Here is a 14,658-nt window from a genome sequence, read left to right on the forward strand (position 1 = left end):
TCGACGTGTCGCGACAAGCATCTGCAAGTGACGCAAGAGACGGCCCGCCGCCAACGCTAAGGTGCCCCTTCCCCCTTTCTTTGTCGCACCTGTCCCGTCACCTGTCCTTTCTGTCCGTCCGCCGTCCGTCCGTCCGCCTGTCTCCCTAAACTGCCGCCAGGACAATTTTTCATCCTCAAGTACAACACTCGAACCTCATCGAGATCTCGCTCAAAGCAGGTTCGAGAGGAAAAATTATGTCTCCCTGAAAACACCGAGTGTTGTTTCTCTGTCTCTGATCCCTTGACGCTTGTTTCAACTGCCTTTCCCCAGTTCTTGTCCGTTTGTTGGGCCGTTTTCAGCGCGTCCTGGACCGTGGACGCGCTGTGGGCTGCGCGCGGAGTGGAGCCGTTCGGTTTGCGAATGCGGCTCATCTGACGGAAAGTTTGCCGTGCGCTGCCCAGCCCAGCAGCCGTCACCGACCCAAATGCGCCTGCCACAGAGCCTTGCCCCAGCGGTCCCTGGTCCCCGCCAGTCCCTGCCCGTCCTAGTCCAGTGATGTGAAAATGGCTGCAGAGGAGCTGGTGGTGTCGCTCTCCAAGCGAAATGACAGCTCCGGACTCGGCTTTTCCCTGCTCGGGCTGTCAGGCCTGCCCCACGTTATTTACGACATCGTGGAGCACTCGGCCGCCGCGGACAGTGGCCAGGTGGGTGTAGTGTCTGACCTAGTCCGGCAAGGCCTTCTTGCCCTGGACCAGGCTCGTCGGCCGCCTCGTCGCAGCAGCTGGCCCGAGTCGGCGCCGATAATCCCAGGACCTTGACGTCAACCCCTTGCTCAGAAACCTCGCTGTATCTAACCATGTCGGGGCTGTATCCTGGAGGGCCATGTAGCTTTCTCCATGGTCTGCAAGATGACAAACTTTGTCTATTTTGTAGTGATATTTTCCTTGTTATTCATCTAGAGTAGGTTTCGTGTGTGGCTGATTAGGTGCTAGTCACCCCACTTGCGATTGGTCCTTGAAACTTTCATTCATTCTTGTTGGGCTAAACATCCGTATATGGATATTACTAAGTACCTTCATGCCATAGCTTTCATTCATTGAAGACCAATGACAGTACACAAATGAAAATTGGCATAAAAATAGAAATAGTATTGAACGTTCCAATTAGTCCCGTCAGTGTCTTCAGATTTCTACAAGGCAATTCGGCTAGTGTCATGATGACACTATGAAAAATGTAAAATTTCCATTCATTCAAAATAATTAGTTTCATGTACAACATATCTCAGATTAGTGGTGCCCTATTTATTGGTAGTCCTGTTCATTCTATTTGTATATCAATTTGAAGACATGGTTGATAATTTTTGTTTGCAATATACTTATAATGCTGTGAAGTGTGTTGGTCTTGCTGACAACCCATTTTGTTTTCAATTTTCAGGTGGAAGCTGGAGATATTATTTTAAGAGTAAATGATGCTGATGTCAGCAGGTTGACAACCAAAGAAGGTGTGTATTTCAGAAAAATCTAGTTTGGTTCTCTCTTGCTGGTGTACATTTGTCCACGGCATTTTGCCCCCAATTAGATTTTACTTTTGACTGGAGATATTCAAGTTCTTCATGGAGTTTCTGTAGCTTTCCATGAATCTCCACCTCACACTGGGTTATTTTGGATAGCTGGTAGGTCAAGTCCTTGATTTGACACTCTGTTCTTAGTTTTTCAGTCTCCAAAGCATAGTCTTGTCCACAGGGTGGTGGAGGGCAACACGGTTGTGCACCTCTGTCCTGATCATGAACTCGTACAACTCCTCTATAAGTTGTTGTGGTCTCAGGATTGTTACATATACAAACTTGATTTGGAACATTTTCTCTCTCTCGAACCTTAAGTACTCCTTGATAAACAGATGGATTGTCAGGCTGGCAATAAGGTTGTAATTGGTTTGACTCAGAATACCTTGCACGCCCGTACTGGCTGCACGGTTCATTGCCAATAGATTCTTGACGTTGAAGCCAACAGTACTTTGCCTGTAAGCATGCAAGTTGTTGCCTCAAAGCCCTTGCCTGGCACCAATATGCATGGGCCAGTTGACCCAATTTTTCCAGCTCATTCCACTTGTCCACTAGAGCTTTCTGCATTGCACGAAGTGGTGGTTCTCGTGGGCGGCATTTATATGTGCTGCATGGGCAGTCTTGTACAAAGTTTTGGCAAGACATAATATTAGTCATGGATTGGTTACTGCTGCAATAGCATTGGTGTGTCTTCGGAGGCCAAGAGCAGCAACAAATTGGTGAAGGGCGAGGAGGTGGGTTACAACAACAGCGCATCATGTCTGGTTTGATGAGAAACAATATGATTTACCATCAGTAACAGAGTTTCTAATGTATTTTCATGAAAGCAAAATTTTCTTACCTTATCTTTTGAGATATATTTATCAGTAGCCTGAGACTCTTCCTTTAAAAATTTTTGTATCAAATATGTCTTAAATTATCATGGAAAGTAGGTGTGTTTTGATTCAACGGCATTCAAGTTCCAGTTTAGGTACATTCTTTCAAAAGCAAATAAACACAGAGCTACAGGTAAAGGATTGTTGGTGACAGCTTTCACCACCATGGCAACCCCAACCTGCATTGTTCTATTGTTCTACTGTGAGTCCAGTACTTGATATGTTGTGTGTTTTTAATTTAGTGTTTTTTCTCTTACCTCTGTTGCAGTGCTCAAGTGTCTGAGGCTTTCAAAAGATCCTGTTCTATTGACTTTAAAGCGGGGTTGGTTCCTGTTTCGCTTGTTTCATTCAAAATATCTTGTCTTTCACCAGTGTGGATTTGAAGCAGTAACATTTTGTTTTGCAGATCCTGTTTTAAAAGCAAAAGTATTGTGTCATATAACATCACCTCATGCTCAAGATGCTGATGATATGTGTGAGCTTATATCATCATCATCATCAACTTCCTCTTCATCAACATCATCTCCTTCCATTCGCAGTAGCAAGATACCTAGGCCAAAACATTCAGTGAAAAATAGTGCCATACCAACAAGGGTAACAATCATTGAATTTCCCAAAAAAATACTGCCTCTTTTAGAATTTTTAAAAAATATATGTGTCAATCTCAATTGTTCTAGACTGGTTCTTCAGTTGCAAGCCCGGTGCTCAAGGAACGCAATGGCAGTAGTTCTCGGAAAAGTGCAGTTTCATCTGAAAAAGGAAATGACAAAAACGAAGGTAATAAAAATAAGTGTTTTCATAACCTTGTTTTTACACTGGCGCTCTTGTATTTATTTTAACATATTCTTTTTCAGTTGTCTGGGAACCACTTGGAGGCCCTGTTGAGAAACCAGACAAATCAGGCCCACCCCGTTTTGAAGCATACATGATGACTGGTGATCTTATTTTAAATTTGTCTCGTACTCAGCAGTCATCAGTCCTTCCAAAGCATAACAAAAAGGTTGATAGCCTACTACTTCGACATCATCATAACCATCAAAACCATCAGCACCATAATTCTGTGCCAACATCGCCTAATGAAAGTGACATGGGAATTAAAGGTCACAAGCTAGGTAAAGCAATCTGGGTTGGGGTTGAGATTCAAAGAAATATTATGTTTGTAATACAGACCACTCACATGGATACTTACCCTTGTCTTACAGATTCTCCAACATGCAACTCCGCTGGTACTTCCCCTGTAGGTCCTAGTAAACATGAAATGTTCCAAGAACATGGTGGCACTTCATGTAGTTCAAGCAAACTGCTTCCTTACCACAATTCTGTTCGCACATCTCGCTCTGAAGACCAACTTCAGGTATTTTTAAAAAATGAAACGTTTTTATTTTATTTTTTAAGTTTTATATCACAACTAAATTGAAATTATTTTTTTCAGAAGGACTCATCTATTTCAACAGTTGACATAGATATTGATGAAGACGTCACTTCATCTCTGAACACATTACTAGATACAAAGCCTGACAGCACTCATAGTAGTGATTTAGAATGCTTGAGAAATAGAGTTGATAAGAGACTGGACAACACTATATTAAGTGGCAAAGTTTGCTCTAGTTTTGATAAGAGAGAAAGTTCTAATCTGATGGACAGTGATAAGTTAAAAGATTCTACTTACAACCACTCAAGATTAAATTCAAATGGAGACTTTGAAGAGCCATTTGATGGTGATGCGTTTCCCTCTAGTGAAAAGGCTGTGTGTGGACCAAGCTTTAATCCTCAGAGCCAAAGGCACATGAACAATGTAGAGAATTTCCCTAACCAGCAATCAGCAGGCTTGCTATCTGATTATAATGATGACAGTGGTGGCAATGATTATTTTGAGCCACAGAAAAACAAAACAGATAGTGTCAGTTCCTCAGGACGATTTCCTTCAGACCTTGTACAGACACATGGAGATAGAATTGTGTGGACATACAATGCACCTGTAAGAATCTTACTTTGTATCAGTTAGTACTCTTATGCATCAGCTTTATTCATAAACCAAGCTCAAAACCCATTATAATTTCAGCACTGGTGGATACGGCTGCATGGTGATCGCTTGCCTCGGAGTATTGAAGAGATTGAGCAGTGTCAACGCCAGGTAGGGCATCTGCCGTGTTTCACTTCTAGCTCTTGTTCTCTTCGGATTGTTAGCATGCTGGAAATTGTAGAGCTGTAGATGTAATACTCTTGCTATCTCTGCCTTCTTAAGAACTGCTTTGTACCTTCAGAAATGCTAAAAAATTATTATTTTACAATTAACATAAGTGTCTAGTTTTTGTGTTGAAGTAGTATAAATTTCATTCTCTTTCACATTTTTACCAATACTTCAAAGAAATTCAAATTCAAAGAATTTTTCTTGGAGAGCTGTGGTTTGTTGAATGTTGCACCTTTCGCCATATGCTTGCCAACCAAAATTCCTCCATTGATTTAATTCCTATGAATCATGCAGATGTCTTCCTCCTCATCTGGAGGGTCTGATAGTACTCGAGATGGTGTGGAATCCCCAACGTCAATATCATCGTCTGTCATGTCAAGCAACTCGAGCAATGTCAATCAACCTGCTATTAATCCTCTCCCTCAGCGCAATGGCGATTTAAGCCAGTCTGAAGGTGTCTCCAACATCTCTAGCCCAGATTTCCAGGTACACAATTGTGCAGTTCTGTTTGTTTTTCCTTTCATGAACCATTTTAAGAAATATTTACTGTAGCATTCTCCTTTCGTTTTGTATTGAAAATTTGATTTTTACTTTTCTATGTTGTAGTAGAAATTTTTTTAATGCTAGGCCTCAGCAGGATTCTAGCTTTATTATTATTAAAATGGAAATAGGCTGCCATATCCTTAGTATCGGAGTAGGTAGCTGTTTGGGCTTACAAGCCTGACAAAGTAATGCCTCACAAATTTCCCTTGGACTCTTAATTGGTTCAAATTTGTACTGTCTGAAGAATTCACTTTAGAGCCTTAGTGCTTAAGTTATGGGTTTCTTTGGAGCTTCCTCTGTGGTACTCTTAATTTCCTTATAATATCTTCTTATTTGTAGTTTCAGTTATCAACTTTAAGATAAACATCTGAGACTTCCAAACTTTTTTACTTATTGAAAACTGTAGTTAAACTTTGTGCCAATGAATTGCTATACTTGTGCATGTTATTCTTTTAATGTGTTTTTGCATGCTGACCTTTTTCTTTTTTTTTTGCTTTGAGCACTTGAATATGGTTGGCTTGAGACTGGTGTTTGTTCTGTGTAAGGAGGAGGAGACGCTGGACATCCTTTCTGCAAGAGATCTGCTAATGGAGGGCAGTGATCCGAGTGATAGTGACTCCACTCTCATGGCCAGCATTCCTCGTGATCCTGAATCAACTGTAAGTGTTTGTAGGCCCCAAAAGTGTTATCTTGCTAAAATCAAAGTTCACTTGTTCTTTTTAGACATTCAACATTAATGTTAATTTTACAGCATCGAATTGTTATTGAAGTCAAGGGTCCAGATAAAGATGGCAGTGACAGTCCGCTGCGGAAAAACAAGCGTCCAAACAACCAGGTGTATCAGGTAGCCATCATAGAAATAAACTGGTAGTTGTAATGAAAGCTAAAATCTTCTCTCATTAATTCCAACATTATATTATCTAGGAGCTCCATGAAAATGAAGAAGGGTCTCCTTTATCTGGTTCAGAGGATGAAAGCGACATTGAGTCCCTACATAGTTACCATTACAGTCCCAAAGGGGTTGATCTCCCATCAGCTATCCGCCTTGCAAAGCGGTTATATTTGTTAGATGGATTTAAAAAGTCTGATATATCCAAGCACTTGAGTAAAAAGTGAGTATCTTTATAATAAGCTTATGCGAATAGTGCTGTGTAATCCAAGTGGTGTATTCTCTTTACAGTAATGATTTTAGTCGAGCTGTGGCAGATGAGTACCTGAAACACTTTGAATTCAGTGGAGAAACACTAGACATTGCATTGCGCAAGTTTTTAAGACAATTCAGCTTAACAGGTGAAACTCAGGAGAGAGAACGTGTCCTTGTGCACTTTTCGAAGCGATACTTGGACTGCAATCCTGGATCATTCAACTCTCAAGGTATGATTTATTTCTGTTAATTTTTTGATCTCTTTTAAATGTTTGGTAACTCCCCTGTATTTCAATCACCTATGTCAAATTCATCACAACTCTTTATTTCCTAGATGCCGTGCATACATTAACCTGTGCAATAATGCTGCTAAACACCGATCTTCATACACAAAATGTTGGTCGGAAAATGTCTTGTGTGGAATTTATTGACAATCTTGCTGAGCTAAATGATGGAGACAATTTCCCAAGGGATGTACTTAAACAGTTGTATCAAGCTATCAAGGTGTACCCCTTGGAGTGGGCTCTGTAAGTATCTGGAGTGACGTGTGAAGTCAACGTAAAGCTGGTACGACTCCCTCTTTTATGGTTTCGCTTCCTTTCCGTTCTAGTGATGGTGAAGGTGAGGAATGTGTCGGTGATATGCAAGGCAAGCAGCAACTGCAGCAACAAGTGCCGACACAGAGAGGCCAGCAAGCTGGACTGGGTGGATTCAGCAATCTTGGCATGAATCCTTTCCTCCCTGTACCGGACGCTGCTGCCGCCATTGAGTACAAAAAGGGATATGTCATGCGGAAATGTTGTGTTGATGCCAATGGAAAAAGAAGTAAGCACAGCACTGTTCTTGATTATTTTTCCTGCCTTACAACATCCTTTTTGGATTTGTGGGTGAATTTCTTCATTTCAGTTTTTTGGACAGGGCCTACAAATTTTTAAATAATCTTAAAATGAAGTAACCATCTAAGAGATGATACTCTATATGCAATAGTTACTTCCATATCAAATTGCTTTATTATATTTTACTAGCACTCAATATACTTTTGTTCCATAATCATCATCTTTTTTTAAAAAAAAATTTTTTTTGATTTGCACATTATTCTAACTCTGTTTGTCCATACCACAGCGCCATTTGGTAAGCGTGGTTGGCGCATGTATTGTTGCACGCTCCGGGACTTGGTTCTGTACCTGCACAAGGATGAGCACGGCTTTCGCAAGAATCAACTCTCGGACAACCTGCACAATGCTATTCGCATTCACCATGCCCTTGCAACAAAGGCCATTGACTATACCAAGAAGCAGCATGTTTTTCGCCTTCAAACAGCAGATCAGGCTGAGTACTTATTTCAAACCAGGTGCGTAATAATCATCATTAACTTTCTCAGTCTTTACCAGAACCTATGGATTGAGTTATCTTGGGTGCAATAGATTTCAAAAAAAGAAAACTATTGTCATTTTAGTTTTGTGGGAAGGCCATAAATTCTTGGCTGTGAAATGAATCTTAATGAATTATTTTAATTTACAGTGACTCAAAGGAATTACAGTCATGGATAGATACAATAAACTTTGTATGTGCTTCATTCTCATCACAACCATTGGCAAGTGCTGTTGGTTCTCAGAAGAAATTTCAACGTCCTCTTTTGCCATGCAGTCACACTAAACTTAACCTGGTAAATTCCTTACCCATTTACAATACCAATTATCATCACCAATACCTAATCAATTCGTGTTACTCATTCTATCTTATTTTCTAGCGAGAACAATTGAGAGATCATGAAGAGCGTGTAGTGAGGCTGGAGGCTGAACTAGAAGACATGAGGAAAAGTGAGAAAGATAAAAGTAACAAGTCCCTTAATTCACACAGCCACAGAGAGAGAGACATGTTTTTGACACATGAAGTGAGTTGTTGCATTTTATTCCCCTCCTACCATCTAATTTACTTGTTACTTAATGGATTTTGTTTTCTGGCCTGATTTACAGCTAAAGCGTTACAAGACTTATGCTTACCTTCTACGTTCACGAATGTCACAATATCCAGAGCTAGTTGAACCACTTATGGAAGACAGCCGTTTTTCTGAGGCAATCACGGAAGAAGAGACTCCGTGTTCACCTCCAAGCAACAGGTACAGTTATCGGGCCGCAATCTACAATTCATCCCTGGCTGGATCTGGCCGCAGTGGTGTGGACAGCTATGCTGCAGAACTTGGCTGACGTATGCTTGGGGTGTTTTCGGCATGCGTCTTATGAAAACTGTCTTATCTGCATGCCTATTGGTGTTGGCTGTTTTCCCCAACCCCACCCCTTTGCCGATTCATTTTTCAAGTGTGATATATCAACCTAACCTAAATCTTGATACGCAAAGGCCCCCTTGAGCCTGTGAGAAAAGGTGTGCCGCTCATTTCTCCCCCTCTCTCAGTTTTAAGTACAATTTTGTCATTAGTGAATTGAAGAAGAAAACTTGTGCCAGTCACCTTGTGATTTTTTAAAAAAAGAATAGTGTAGTGGAACAAATCTCAGCACGCATGATTTGGTGAATGAATGCAGTGCCGGTGTGCCAATAGTCAGTTGAGTTCTTGCCTTTTAGGTGAAGCCATTTGAGTAGAAATCAATGAATTCCAATGTTTTTCACATCTTGCCATGTATGTTAAGTTTGAGACACTCATTAAAGCTACTTTTAGGTTTTCAGTCTTTCTGTAACTGAGTTTAATATTCAAGTGCAAATAGTTTTTGGCTATTGTGTACCTTTGAGATCTTAAATGTTGTCTCTGTAATCATATCAGAAACTATATTTTGGTATCTAATTACGACTTGCTGCACTACTTGCTTTTTCTCAGAAAGTTCCATTGAACAATTTTAAAAAATTATTAGTTAAATGTGTTCAGTGGGTTTTTCACTGAAAGTTTACAATGATAATTTGAGGCAATCAGTGAGGTTTTCTCCTTTTAGTGTTTGCGTGTAGATGAGTGTATGTGAGTGAGAATGAGGGCAAGGGTTTACGTGTATGTGTGTGTTATCTTGTTTTGCTTGTTGTTTTTAGTGACACTTTGTTACTGAGCAAAAGTATTTCTCTTGCTCTTCTTTTGTTGTTTTAGAGATACTTTCTTTTATTTGTAGTTTTTGGGTATGGAATCTAATACTAGTTTATTCAAACAAAATTGCCTTGGCTTTAAATGTGCACTCATGATTTTCCTCATTGTTATTTACCTGAGATGTTCTTATGAAGCTGTTTGAAAAATCAAAGACACCGCTTTCTGAAATATCCTCATAGTTAAAGATGGATTCTTATTTCATTTCAATTTTAATAAAGATCTGGCTGTGAGTTTTATATCTAAATAGTGTTGATGGAAACAAAATAAATATAAAATTTTGGAAATTTTCCTGTTTTTTTGTTGTTTTAGAGATACTTTCTTTTATTTGAAAGTTTTTTCCTAATCTAAATACTAGTTTATTTAACCGAAATTGCCTTCGAATCTAAATGTGCACCTTTTTCCCATTTTATTTCCGAGAGGGGTCCCCTTAGAAGCTGTTTGAAAAAAAAGGGACAAACGCTAAAATCTGAAATTTCCTTTTTCATGCGTTAAAGCTGACATTCTTTTGCAGGTTAATTTTAAGGGAAAGGATAATGGCTGTGAAATTAATATCTTAATAGTGTTGATGGAAACAAAATAAACGACGAAAACGCGGGGAAAAATTTTTCCTGGACTTCATTACGAGTGTGAGTTTTGATATGGGGTGCGACTTAATTCGATCAAATTTTTTTCACTTTTCCTCCGAAAATGGGCCCTTGTTTGATTGGTTGTTTAAATTTAATTCTTGATTTCTGTTTAAACATGTGCTCTTGCCTAAGTAGTAGCAATATCTTTGTTCAATGAAGTTTTTAAAAAAAGGATGCCCAAGTGCCATGAACACACTCGAGAATAGGTAGTAGAAAAGATTAATTGTTCAGTGCCTCATCTGTTTCAATATGATGCAAAAGGAGGAGCAACATCTCAGCTGCACCTATTTACTATACCACAGCCTCATTCGTACAACAAAGTACGTAATTTGAAGTGAAACTTTTGCCTTTTGACAAAAACCTTCAAATTTAATTCAAGGCAGCTGTATTTTTTTGTTAAGTGTTATCTTCATTGTCTGTTCTACTACATTTTCAGAAATGTTTTGTAGTGCATTGTTCTAGTCAACTGAAGATATTCACACTTGTGCATGCATTTCCAAGAAAGTAGTTTGTGTCCTAGAAATAAGAATATAATACGTTATGGATAAAACCAGTGCCTGTTGTTTTATCTCCATATATTAATTGTATCTGTAATTTGTCTTATCTCTCTATTTATCTTCCCTTTTGCATGGGCTTTGGATAAAAATTAATCCAAATAATGCATGTTTAAAAATGTCACTACTAGCATGTGCAAATATTTGACAGTGATTGACAACACACTGTAACAATCGACATTTAATCTTTAAGTAAGGTGCTAGATTTATATTCACTGTTATCTTACCTGAGCCCAAGCCTATCTCATATGCCAGTGGGCTTAGAGGTCAGTGTGAATACAAAGAGTTTAGTTTGAGGGACAAAAAACAAAAGCAAAAAAGACTTATTCCAAAATTGTGAGCATTCTCATTTGTAACTGTTACTGGACCATGTGGTGATTGGACTGAGCATTATTTCCTTGATAGCATCTAAGTACACATTATTTTCAACATATTCATTAGTGGTGCTTGAAATTTATAACTGTAGCTTCAAAAATATGAAGTTTTTTGAATTAATTAGTCCTCCTGTTGCACGCTATACAAATCAACTTATTTTTAAAAGTAACTTATTGGTAAGACATTGTTTGAAATTTGTTATCTTCACCTCAAAAGCTTGAGGTGATGATTTTACAAACTGTGGAAATTTTGTGGGTCTAAGTACAGTGCTTGTAGTGTAGGACCTACTCTAATATTCATTTATGCTCAACAATTGTAGGTACATGATTTGCATCTAGTGCATGCCTGCATTTGGGTCAAGTGTTGTGGGAATGGGAAACATCTTCTGATAATCTTTTTTTTTCCTTTTTCCCCTTTTGAACAGTTTGATCATATACTAGATCATTGCCTTTTGGGATCTTGACTGCTCTTTGTGTTAGATTCTGTTTTGTCTTCTTTAGAATCAAAAAATGAAGTAACATTAGTATTGTTTTCTTGCATTTAAACTCTTACTTTAATCAACTAAATAACGTGTTGTTACTGATAAACTTTTGATAATTTACTTCAAATTTAGCTCTTTTTTTGCATACTTCATGTGGAGCCATGAATTCAAATTACTCGAACTGTAGATCTAGAGTAGATCAATCTCAAAATACAATTCTAGTCACCTTAACTGTCTATGGTATCCTCTTATCTTTATTTCTTATGCATGTCACATTATCCTGATTGATTGTTGAAATCCTCTGCAATAATTTGTACTGTGGCTTCTTCTGAAATGGGTTGTGAACAAGAGCACTTGCCCTCCTGCACTCAGTGTCTTCCTCCTTATGTCCAAAAATATCAAAAGAGAACTTGTACTAAATAATTCCTTGCATTTATTTTTGATGGTTGGGAGTAAACATCTAGCATGACTTCCGATTGTTTTCAGCTGCTGGTACCTTGTCTACCTGCACCAAAATCATGTGTAGTGTAGATCCCTGAAAGCCTGTTATAGAAAGCAATAAGTGAATGTTGTTTGTGCATGCAGGCAGTAACCCCGTGGCAGTTCTGCAGTCTTCCGAACCATCTTGCCTTGCCGGTGAGGGCCTCGTGCAATATCCACTTTAATGAGCAACAACTCTTCTTGCTTGTCTTTTACAATATTTGTAAGATTTGAGTCAATTCTTGCTCTGGCTTCTAGTCAATATGTTCAGGACTATGCAGTTAGCATGCATATTTTGATTTTGAGTATTATTTTTTTCTGAAGAGGAACCTGTTTGTGCATTCGAAGCCATGTCCGGCTGAGTAGGCTAAAATGTGAATGATTGTTTTTTTCAAGACTTTTAATTTTTATTCCTAATTTTTAAGTCTGATGCAAATGAAAATAATCCCACTCCGGTGCTAAATTTTGTAGTATTATGAAAAGCTATGCTTAGAGCTAGTCTAAGAGTTTTTTTTTAAGATCTACAAGCTCAATGAGCTGTTATTTCATGTATGTTTATTATGTTATAAATATGTGTATTTGTGTAACCATGATGAGACACAGAAAAAAGATTTGGATGGCAAGAACTATAAAGTTGATTCTAAGCCAAATTCACTATGGCACAGTGTATAAACCTCCTTGCATATTGTTATCATTTTAAAAATCAAACTTTTTATTAATATGGTGAATTACGTGTTGATGTTTTACCTGTCTTTTTTTTGTTGTAAAGTGAGTTTTCCTACTTCTTGGTTTTATTGTAACTTTTGATTGTTCTACTGTTAACCCATTGCTTTGTTCTGTAGTCTAGTTTTCTCATCTTTGATTTTGAATTGCTGTCTGTAAAGTTATGAAATTTTAACATTTACTAACTTGGCAGCTGGCTAGCGTTGTTTTATTTACTTAGGGTGTAATGTGGTTAAGTTTGCTTGGATGGTTGCAGTTTAATAAATTTGATCATTTTCATCCATAGGTGAATTTTTTTTAATGATAGTGAGAGCTACAGCAATATTGAATTTCTAAATGCTTGCTTCCACAGATGATTTGCTCACCTTTGCTCACTAAAATTGCTTGTGAACCTTGTATTGTAAAGCCTGAACTGCATTTATGCTCTCTGTGGTGCTGTACACAATCATCTTTTGTTAAGACAACTTGCTGTTCAAGTTGTGTGAGTATGGTTAATGAAAAATGTTCTGTGTGTCCTCTGTGATTTCTCATCTCAATCAATTGAATTGTACATTTTATTTTGCATTTTTGTTGTCGTTGTTCTATTTTAGATTTTGAGGTAGAACTGATACTTCCCACTCTACTTGTAATACATTATTTTGCCCAAACTGATAGTCTCATTCGCAATATTATTTCTACCATTCCCGCATCATTCCATGTATCCTAATATTCAGATTTCTGGATGCAAGCAGTTTGCCTCAAGCAAAGTGATGGGTTCAACTTTGAATTTAGAATAAATTTGTCACTAACTGAGGCAATGTTACACGCTACATGCAAATAAGTGGGATCAATGTATTATTGTACTGCTCTTTTAGTTTAGCACCATTAAATTATTGTTTTTGCCATGTGATTATGGATGCTCTTATTCAGAGTAGTCATTGCACCTCTATTGCAGCATACTGATGTTTAATTGTTTAAGAATGGTTACAGAGTTGTAAAAATATAAATAGTGAAGCAACTTATTTAGATATGTTTCTGTTACTCAGTCTCTAATAATGTGATGGATACCTAAGACTGTGCTTATGTTATGAAGCATTGATGGTTTGGATGTCACACAAAGGGGAGCAAGATCACACTGATAAAAGTTAAATATTAATTCATAAATTTGTTGATGTCTGTTGTCATGTTGAAATGGTTGTTTACAGCTAGTACCGTTTGAATCGCTTGAGGTTATTTGTGCTGGTTCACAAAGTGAGCAGCTCCAGTCTTTGTGATCTGTTGAAATTTTGTGAGTGTTGTGTCCCCCGTTAGGGGGGAGCGACATTGTATGTACATGTATCGTCAGTCTTATTCCCTGCTGGTGCCGATCAACTCCATATTTATTCGGAATAAAGATGTTTGAGCCATTATACTCCGCGTTGATTTGCTTTTGATCAACCCTCTCAACCACGGCAATCTTTTAGCGGTGTGTCGGCCGCCCGGAAGCGCACTGCCAACGCCGTACACTACCCGGCAGGACCGCCTTGTGACTTGTGACAATTGATTGTCGCCGAGTGTGGCGAGTTGGCGACTGCCTCGCGGCGCGCCGTCTGTCACCGTCACCCGTCGAGAGAGAGAGAGAGCGCCGCCATTCGCCAAGCCATTCGCCCCGGCATTGTCTGCAGGCTGATTCCGAGAGTCGTTTTCGTCGCTCTGTCTCTCTCGCACCTACACGGGGCGCCCCATGAGTGCGAGAGAGACGGAGCGACGAAATCGACTCTCGGAATCAGCCTGCTGTCTCCGTCACACCCACCCGGTGACCGGGCTCAGTCAAGGAACGACAGTGACGACCTCCATAAAGAAAGCAATCAACAGTTCACGGAAGTTTGAAAAATCAATTTTATAAACAACTGGACCCGACGCGGTACGAACGACATTGGACAGTGAATTATTTGCGGACAATATTCCACACGGGACGCGACAGCTGCGCCATCACCGCCGCAGGATGCAGGCAGACCGGGGCGGGCCGCCATGCCGCCACACTGACGTGACGGTCAAGTGCATCCGCCTCGAGAGCAAA

The 14,658-nt window shown here is 39.2% G+C and overlaps 2 protein-coding genes across 8 annotated transcripts; one reads left to right on the forward strand and one right to left on the reverse strand.

The window, feature by feature from the left end:
* The first annotated feature begins 212 nt into the window (after nt 1-212).
* On the forward strand, nt 213-14,010 carry LOC117647624 (PH and SEC7 domain-containing protein-like). Of its 7 annotated transcripts, XM_034389487.1 has the most exons (21): nt 214-686; nt 1,417-1,483; nt 2,687-2,740; nt 2,825-3,012; nt 3,096-3,195; nt 3,273-3,530; nt 3,621-3,772; nt 3,851-4,396; nt 4,481-4,552; nt 4,904-5,095; nt 5,698-5,811; nt 5,904-5,996; nt 6,077-6,264; nt 6,333-6,526; nt 6,631-6,823; nt 6,907-7,121; nt 7,419-7,647; nt 7,818-7,962; nt 8,047-8,190; nt 8,273-8,415; nt 12,003-14,010. In XM_034389487.1, the coding sequence occupies exons 1-21, from the start codon at nt 546-548 to the stop codon at nt 12,007-12,009; spliced, it is 3,435 nt and encodes a 1,144-aa protein (XP_034245378.1). In that variant the 5' UTR covers nt 214-545; the 3' UTR covers nt 12,010-14,010. The 7 variants fall into 7 exon arrangements, with proteins under 7 accessions (XP_034245376.1, XP_034245378.1, XP_034245373.1 ...); XM_034389485.1 differs by lacking the exon at nt 12,003-14,010 and having other exon boundaries at nt 213-686; nt 3,854-4,396; nt 8,273-9,665; XM_034389482.1 differs by lacking the exon at nt 12,003-14,010 and having other exon boundaries at nt 8,273-9,665.
* On the reverse strand, nt 1,269-2,528 carry LOC117647629. The gene is made up of 2 exons (XM_034389493.1): nt 2,385-2,528; nt 1,269-2,304 (listed from the first exon to the last, which is right to left on the reverse strand). The coding sequence occupies exon 2, from the start codon at nt 2,300-2,302 to the stop codon at nt 1,493-1,495; it is 810 nt and encodes a 269-aa protein (XP_034245384.1). The 5' UTR covers nt 2,303-2,304; nt 2,385-2,528; the 3' UTR covers nt 1,269-1,492.
* Nucleotides 14,011-14,658: the final 648 nt, after the last annotated feature.

Source organism: Thrips palmi, unplaced genomic scaffold, assembly GCF_012932325.1.
Source record: "Thrips palmi isolate BJ-2018 unplaced genomic scaffold, TpBJ-2018v1 HiC_scaffold_2, whole genome shotgun sequence".
Lineage (NCBI taxonomy): Eukaryota > Metazoa > Arthropoda > Insecta > Thysanoptera > Thripidae > Thrips > Thrips palmi.

Coding starts and splice junctions, on each gene's coding strand:
- LOC117647624 (XM_034389482.1), top strand. CDS start 546: ATGGCTGCAGAGGAGCTGGTGGTGTCGCTCTCCAAGCGAAATGACAGC. Junction 2,741..2,824: donor TCTATTGACTTTAAAGCGGG/GTTGGTTCCTGT, acceptor TTTGTTTTGCAG/ATCCTGTTTTAAAAGCAAAA. Junction 3,196..3,272: donor AGGAAATGACAAAAACGAAG/GTAATAAAAATA, acceptor ATTCTTTTTCAG/TTGTCTGGGAACCACTTGGA.
- LOC117647629 (XM_034389493.1), bottom strand. CDS start 2,302: ATGATGCGCTGTTGTTGTAACCCACCTCCTCGCCCTTCACCAATTTGT.